Below are 8,089 nucleotides of genomic sequence, written 5' to 3' on the forward strand. Positions count from 1 at the left end.
AAAAAAAAAAAAAAAAAAAAAAAAAAAAAAAAAAAAAAAAACCTTGCAAATTCATCGATACACCACTTCACATCACAAGGTTTCTATCACTATTTTGCGCTATAATAACTCAAGCTCACCGCTATCAAATATTGTTCTTTTTGACCCGTTACACATCCCCGTCAGTCTAAACATGTTTATTAGGGAAAAGCTTCGAGGCCGTACATATCTCTCTCTCTTTCTCTCCACATGTAATCAAGTTAAGAATGATAGCCAAAAAACAAAACCCAAAAGAACAAGACTTTCAACCCACTCATCATTTACATCTCTTTTACAAACTCTTTAATTCAACTTCTTCCCATCTCTCTCCCAATCTCTCTCCCAATCTCTCTCCATCTCTCCCCATGAAACTCCATGGCAACGAGGTGCTTCCCTCAGGGAAATCCTACACCCTCCACAAAATCCTAGCCATAGTCATCACTCTCGTCCTTCTCACAGTCATTCCCCTCATATACAATCTCATCAACTACTCTCTATTTCTCCACAACACCACCTCCCCCACCTCCCCTTCTTCTCCATACTCCAATGCCATTCAACAACAAGACGAGTGCGACATTTTCACCGGCGAATGGGTCCCAAACCCCAACGCCCCTTACTACACAAGCTCCTCTTGTTGGGCCATTCACGAGCACCAAAACTGCATGAAATATGGAAGGCCCGACGGCGGCTTCATGCAATGGAGATGGAAGCCCGACGCCTGCGACCTCCCCATTTTCAACCCTTCCCAGTTTCTTGACCTCATGAGAGACAAGTCCTTGGCTTTTGTTGGTGACTCCGTTGGAAGAAACCAAATGCAATCCTTGATTTGCCTCCTTTCACCCGTAAGTTCTCATCCATCGTCTAACGTTATAATGTTTTAACCAATTGAATTACCAATGTTTTTTACTTTTTTTTTATTGAAAGATTGTTTTTTTATGATTGTTTGAGTCTGATTTTTCCTTTCTTGAGATGGGTTTTTGGAATATATTCCATTTTCTGAAAAATCTTTAATAATATGAGTTCTTGTCCCCAAAGGTCAATGATTAAAGGCCATAAATAATATAGTTGAAAAAAATAAAATCACTATATTAAATTAAAAAATTATGAATATTTATTTACAAAAAAAAAATTAAATTACTCTTAATGGATTAATTGGAGTGATCTAATCCTGCTTTGGGAAAGCATCTTTTGGCCAAAAAGAATTGAAAAATTCACCTTTTGGGTTAAGATTAAAAAAAAATTATAACATTTAAAAGTTAATTATTGGGTTTTGGAATCTAATTCCATTCCCAATGCCTCATCTTTCCCTTACTTTCATAATTTTGGTATTATTTTATTTATTTATTTATTTTACATTTAAAATTTTAAAAATAAAATAAAATTATGGGCCATGGGAATCTTTAGCTCTTCGAAGAAGCCAACAAGTTTGTGTTGTTTTATGTCATTTTTTTAAAATTTTGATTGATGTTCATGATGCTTTCCATACCCATTTCTTCTCTCTTTCATTTTCAATTATTTTTGTGGTTAATTTTATTAGGTTACGAGATTCGATTCCCTAGACTTACTTAATTTGTTGAATTATTTTCGTATATATTTTTAAGGTATGATTAAAATTACCCATCATTTAAAATTAGAAATATATGAAACATTAAGGTCTAAAATTAGCGAAGAATATTGCCGAATATTTTTTAAGATAATTAATAGAAATTTTTATATGTTTTATTTATTTATTTTTTATTAAAAATAAAAAATAATTAAAAGAACTATTTGTGAACAAATTATTGAATTATTAAACAGAAAAAAGAAGGAAAAAAACAAGGAATAAGAGCATTTGCCAGCTGTGACATTTTAACTAATAAAATACTTTTTCAAATTATTATTTATTTCTTTCCCATTTTATTTACCTTTAAATCTTATTTTATTTTAAAATATTCTATCTTACCTCTTAAATTCCATTTAAATTAAATTCTAATCTCTATTAAAATCAATTAACAAAATTAATATTAGAAGAAAAAAAAAACATTTTTTCGATGCAAATATATATATATATATATGTATGTATATATTTCTTTCTCTCTCTATAACATGTTTGCCGACAATGGTTTAATGTGTCAGACGAGATGTAGAATATAGTAAACATTTGACCAACAAAATTTTATAATAAAGTACATCTCATTTGTTCATACATTGTTTTCATTCTATTTTCTAATATTTTTAATGAAAAAGTATATGATATGATACCTTTAAAACTATATGTTATTCTGTTTAATTAAAAAATTACTTTTACCTTAGTGTTACATGATTTGGATCCAATAAGTTAAAAAATAAGTTATATAGTATAGTTTTAATTTGTTTAAAATATTAAAAAAAGAAAAATGGGATTACAGGTGGAATATCCGAAGGACGTGTCGTACACGTCGGATGAGAATTTCAAGAGGTGGAAATACACCACCTATAATTTCACCATGGCCAGTTTCTGGACGCCTCATCTCATCAAAGCCGCCATGGGAGACTCTAACGGCCCCACCAAAACTGGCCTCTTCAATCTCTACTTGGACGAGTACGACCAGGAGTGGACCACTCAGATTGATGAGTTTGACTACATCATCATCTCCGGCGGCCACTGGTTCTTCCGCCCTATGGTTTTCTACGAGCGCCACCGTATCGTCGGCTGCCATTACTGCCTCCTTGAAAATGTCACCGATCTCGGGATGTACTACGGCTACCGAAAGGCCTTCCGAACGGCTTTCAAGGCCATAAACAGCCTGGAGAATTTTAAAGGAACGACGATTTTGAGAACCTTTGCGCCCTCGCATTTCGAGAATGGGCTTTGGAATCAAGGCGGAAATTGCTTGAGGACGAGACCTTTCCGAAGCAACGAGACGCAATTGGAAGGTCATAATCTGGAGCTCTACATGATTCAGATGGAGGAATTCAAGATCGCGGAAAGGGAAGGGAGAAAACGAGGGCGGAAATTTAGGGTTCTTGATACGACGCAGGCTATGCTGCTGAGGCCGGACGGACATCCTAGCAGGTATGGGCATTTGGCGAGTGAAAATGTGACATTGTATAATGATTGTGTGCATTGGTGTTTGCCTGGCCCCATTGATGCTTGGAGTGATTTCTTGCTTGAGATGTTGAAGATGGAAGGGATTAGATCAGCCAGGGATGGGCTACAGTTTGGTTAGAAGGAGAAAGGAGTTTTTTCTTTATGATCATTTTCTCTCTTCTTAAATTCATGTTCTTGCTGTTCTTGTTGTTTTGTGATTTGTATATTTGTATCATTGTTGATTATTGAGCTTTATGCATTTATAATTTGTGTCTAAAGTTGAATTAGACATGGTGAAAGAAGTCATAAAGAGCACAATTTAAGCAAGTTAAGTACTTTTTTGTTTGTTTGCTTCGTTCAGTGCTATCATTTGTGATTATTAGTAGAACATATCTCTATTAGTTAAGATAGATATCTACAATTAAGATTCGAATCTTCGTTCTCACATACTTTGATCCGAAATATTGTGTTTGTTAATATGTCGGGGAAAGTGAAAAGTATTGTAATCTTATCAAGCCGTCAATTCTATAGATGGGAAATGAATGTGTGGATGGCCATCAACTAGTCTTTCATAATCCTATCTCTATCTCTATCTCTATCCAGTCTAGATCACTTGAGAACAACCATTTTGAATTATTTTTCTCATTTATAAAAGGTGGGATTACTGTCAAAGGTGAAAGGAAAATCCAACTGTACTGATATAGACCCTACTTCTAGACCTTGTTGCCAAGAACATGAGAAAGATGACAACCCCTAGCATATAATAATCTAAACCCAAATGCTTGTTTGTTTTGTCCAAGAAGATTCTATTCTTTCACAAGTTTTGTTAATTCAGACTTCATTGACCTCCATTCCATCCGCCATTTGTTACCGCCAAGCCTATCTCTTGCAGATATTGTCCTCTTTGGACTTTCTCTTTCGAATTTTCCCTCAAGGTTTTTACAACACGTTTACTAGAGAGAGGTTTCGACATCCTTATAAATAATGTTTTATTCTCCTTTCCAACCGATGTGAGATCTCACAATCCACCCCCTTCAGGGTCCAACGTCTTCACTGGCTTTGTTCCCCTCTCCAACGGACGTGGGATCTCACACGTTAGTAGGTTCATTATTTAAAGGAAGAAGTTTCCAGTAAATCCCACAGAAAAATCTACAGTTCTAAGCTAAGTTTTTATCACTCTTCTCCCAACATAATCATCAACAGCCTCTACCACTTGTAGACCACACAAAAACCGATGATACTGAATATGCTATGAGGTGGATGTAATATTCGGATAGGACAAGGTCAAGGACATGCCTTTGCATCGGGGTTTTAAGACTGGTTTTATACATTTTTATATTAAGATTACTGATTTTGAATGGATAGTTTTTTCTGTGTTTCCCTGAAAGTAGCAGAGGAATAAAGCTGTAAGTTAAACTTGAAAACAATTTTTTTACCAGCTCCATGTGGTAGGTGCTCTGTTATCTGTAAAGCATGTTTCTTACAAGAATTTTTTGAGGATATATGACTGTAATCTGTATGAGTGTTGTACGATGTCGGTGGCCCAAATAAATTGCGACTTTCCACCTGTCCAACTTAGTTTTTAATAATGAAATATTATGCATTAACCAATAAAACCACACTTGTTTATTGATGGTGGTTTGGTAGGTAGTCGAAGCCAAAATAGAGGCATACTATTATATGAATGAATGCTTTCCAATAATTACCCAAAGTTTGCTTTTTACATGGACCTACACCCACCACAAAGAGAAAGAGAGAGAGGGAGGGAGTTATATGAATGAAAACACTTGGAATCTAAATTTCAGAGCTGTTCTCAACATGAAGCTTCATGTTTTTGAAGCTCCAATTGTAAACAAATCTGTGTTGTGGAATTCCCACAAAGGGATTCTGCTGGCTCTGACACTGCTTCTTGTTACCATCATTCCTCTGTCTACAAACAAAAACTTGCCTTCATCTCTGCCGAATCTCTGGAAGAACACAACCAACTTGAATACAGTGGAATCAGAGAAGAAGTGTGATTTGTTTCGTGGAAATTGGGTGCCCAAATCTGAGAGGCCATACTACACGAATGACACTTGTGACATGATGTTTGAGTATCAAAACTGTTTGAAGTATGGAAGACCTGACAGAGAGTTTTTGAAATGGAGGTGGAAGCCAGATGATTGTGAGCTTCCTCTCTTTGATCCTGCACAGTTCTTGGAAATTGTTAAAGGGAAATCTCTTGCTTTTGTTGGTGACTCTGTCGCTAGAAATCATATGCAGTCGCTCTTGTGTCTTCTCTCCAATGTAAGTTATATGTCAAGCTCAACAATCCATCATCTGTATAAACTTTCCCCTTTTTTAAATCTTCTTTTGCATATGTTGCAGGTATCTCATCCGGTAGATGTTTCTCCAAAATACAATCTAAGCTATGATTTCAAGAGATGGTTCTTTGCTGATTACAATTTCACAGTGGCAAGATTCTGGTCACCGTATTTGGTTAAAAGCAAGGATGCAGACCTGAATGGTTTCTCCGCCAACAGCCTCATGAATCTATACTTGGATGAAGCAGACCCCTCCTGGAATTCCGCCGTCAAATCTTTCGACTACGTCGTCTTCTCAGCAGGACAGTGGTTCTTTCGCCCACAAGTATACTACGAAAATGGTCAAATAACAGGATGTTTCTATTGCCAGCAAAGTAACGTCACGCAGGTTTTGAACTCCTATGGCTATGGGAAAGTCTTCCAAACTGTGTTTAGAACAATTATGGGTCTCAAAGGCTACAAAGGGGTGACATTTCTGAGGACATTTTCTCCATCACACTTCGAGAATGGCGATTGGGACAAAGGAGGGAATTGTGCAAGGACAGTTCCATTTACAAAGGAGGAGATGAAGTGGAAAAGTTTTGTGGTTGAGTTACACAAGGCTCAGGTGGAAGCATTCAAAGAAGCAGAGAAGGAAGGGACGAAGAAAGGCCTGGAATTCAAGCTGTTGGACACAACGGAAGCCATGCTGATGAGACCAGATGGGCATCCGAACCATTATTCTCCTCGTATGAATGTGAGTGTGGCTGACTGTGTGCACTGGTGTTTGCCAGGCCCCATTGACACATGGAATGAGTTCTTATTCTATATACTGAAAACTGGCAGGAAAGATACACATTAAGATTGTATAGGGAAATGGATAGACGAGCTTTGTCAAGAATTATACTGTTTTTTTGTTTCTTCTGTAAGGAATACCGTAATATCAGTGCATTTGTGTCTATGAATTAGTTCAGATTGTTTAATGGGTGGCCATTGACTCCTGAAGTTATCTCCTTCTAATAAAACTTAGCCCACTTGGGGATGAGAGGAGTAGTTCATCTCTTATGGCAGAGACATTATGAACTGAGCGAGCGATCTAATTGAAAGCTTCCAAGGTTGAGAGAGATGTTTTGATCTGTATAAACTGCATTCTTGAGGAGTCAAGAGAGCATGAGTGGGGTGTTCTGTTCTCAGATGTAGGGTTTGTGAGGGAGCTTGTGAACTGGACATAGCCTTCTTGAGGAAGAGGAGGAGTTGGGGAAGGAAGAAATGGGTTCTGGTGCTTTGGAGAACATCCAGAACTTGAAAGAAAGATTTTGATGTTGGAAACTCACTGATCAAACCAGTTATGGTGGGTTCACAGTTGAGGCAAAGAAGAAGCAAATACTAGCAGCAGTAGAGAGAGTACAACCGGTTTAGGACGAGTTATTCAATGAGAAGTGTGAGTTCACTCATCAGTTGGAGAAGAGAACGAAACATTCCTTATAAAGGTATAAACGAAACCTCTCCCTAAGGCGTTTTAAAAACTTGACCTAGAAGGGAGAGAGAAATGAAGCATTCCTTATAAACGTATGAAAACCTCTTCCTAATAGATGCGTTTTAGAACCTTGAGCAGAAGCCTAGAAATGAGAGGGAAACGGGAAACGAAACATTCCTTATAAGAGTACGAAAACAACTTTTGGTCAAAGAGAACAATGTCTATCAGTGGAGGGGAAGTTCAGAATAGAAAGCCCAAACAGACGGATTATCAGCCTAAAGAAACAGACTTACCCTTGAAGAGACGGACTTGGACTTGGGCTGTTACAAGACCAACGGTGATTCTGTTCAGACCTGTTCTTCCGGCATCAAACTTCTTACAAAAAAATTCTTCCCCTCTCTAAACTCTATTTATTTCATTTTTCAATGAGTTGATTTTAGTTAAATCAATCACATTGTTATTTTTAATTTATTTAATTGATATAAAACGCGAAAAGTCAATTTAAAATTATTTTAACTAAGAAATAACTTACACTCTAAAAAAAAACTCAATTTTATTTTACAACTTCACACACTACATATCTATGGCTTCAAACACTTATCCATTGCAAAAGTCATCTATATTAACTCATCCTAAATAATCTATTAAAAATAAACTTTATAGATTAATAAATAATATCTACAATTTTTTTTTTATAATTAGTTATTGTCGTGATACAGGTATTAGTAGTAATTTTGGGAAGGTTTCCACACCCTTATAAGGTTTGTTCTTCTCCTTAACTAATGTGGGATATCACACTTTTTATCTCCAAGATCATTCTTATTTAAATGTGTTGTCAATTCATTCATGTACCTTTTCATTTATTCATCACGTGTCCTCTATATATATATATATATATATATATATATATATATATATATATATATATATATATATATTTTTTTTTTTTTTTTTTTTCTTTCCCGGGTCGTTACAGATGAGGGTGTTCATGAGGTGCATGACACTATGGGGTTCCGCTGACCTCCGGACGTCGCTACAGATTAGCTTGACCAGAGGGTCGAGGGGGTGTGCAAGTGCCCTGGGGATTCACACTCGCACGTGTGAGTCGTGTGTAGGGAAGTACTACATATCCAATTTGTCCGAGACTGGAGGCCACCCCTAAGATGATTAGAGATAGGTCCCTAAATCATGATTGCATGTGTTTGCATTTGCATGGCCCCCTATAGTGGGGCCACTTACTGAGTATTCTTTGAAATACTCAGG

The 8,089-nt window shown here is 36.6% G+C and overlaps 2 protein-coding genes across 3 annotated transcripts; both read left to right on the plus strand.

Moving 5' to 3' along the window:
• Nucleotides 1-207: 207 nt before the first annotated feature.
• LOC111463836 (protein trichome birefringence-like 19) lies at nt 208-3,420 on the plus strand. Of its 2 annotated transcripts, XM_023107784.1 has the most exons (3): nt 208-225; nt 341-860; nt 2,406-3,420. In XM_023107784.1, the coding sequence occupies exons 2-3, from the start codon at nt 384-386 to the stop codon at nt 3,204-3,206; spliced, it is 1,278 nt and encodes a 425-aa protein (XP_022963552.1). In that variant the 5' UTR covers nt 208-225; nt 341-383; the 3' UTR covers nt 3,207-3,420. The 2 variants fall into 2 exon arrangements, with proteins under 2 accessions (XP_022963552.1, XP_022963547.1); XM_023107779.1 differs by lacking the exon at nt 208-225 and having other exon boundaries at nt 271-860.
• Nucleotides 3,421-4,807: 1,387 nt separating this feature from the next.
• Nucleotides 4,808-6,396, plus strand: LOC111456963 (protein trichome birefringence-like 19). The gene is made up of 2 exons (XM_023099053.1): nt 4,808-5,353; nt 5,435-6,396. The coding sequence occupies exons 1-2, from the start codon at nt 4,841-4,843 to the stop codon at nt 6,209-6,211; spliced, it is 1,290 nt and encodes a 429-aa protein (XP_022954821.1). The 5' UTR covers nt 4,808-4,840; the 3' UTR covers nt 6,212-6,396.
• The last annotated feature ends 1,693 nt before the right edge of the window (nt 6,397-8,089 follow it).

The sequence above is a fragment of the Cucurbita moschata genome, unplaced genomic scaffold, assembly GCF_002738365.1.
Source record: "Cucurbita moschata cultivar Rifu unplaced genomic scaffold, Cmos_1.0 Cmo_Scf00002, whole genome shotgun sequence".
NCBI classification, from domain to species: Eukaryota; Viridiplantae; Streptophyta; class Magnoliopsida; order Cucurbitales; family Cucurbitaceae; genus Cucurbita; species Cucurbita moschata.

Excerpts from the sequence above, each read along its gene's own strand:
- LOC111463836 (XM_023107784.1), top strand. The coding sequence starts at position 384 with ATGAAACTCCATGGCAACGAGGTGCTTCCCTCAGGGAAATCCTACACC. Across the intron at positions 861-2,405 it reads TGATTTGCCTCCTTTCACCC|GTGGAATATCCGAAGGACGT; the intron begins GTAAGTTCTCAT and ends ATGGGATTACAG.
- LOC111456963 (XM_023099053.1), top strand. The coding sequence starts at position 4,841 with ATGAATGAAAACACTTGGAATCTAAATTTCAGAGCTGTTCTCAACATG. Across the intron at positions 5,354-5,434 it reads TCTTGTGTCTTCTCTCCAAT|GTATCTCATCCGGTAGATGT; the intron begins GTAAGTTATATG and ends CATATGTTGCAG.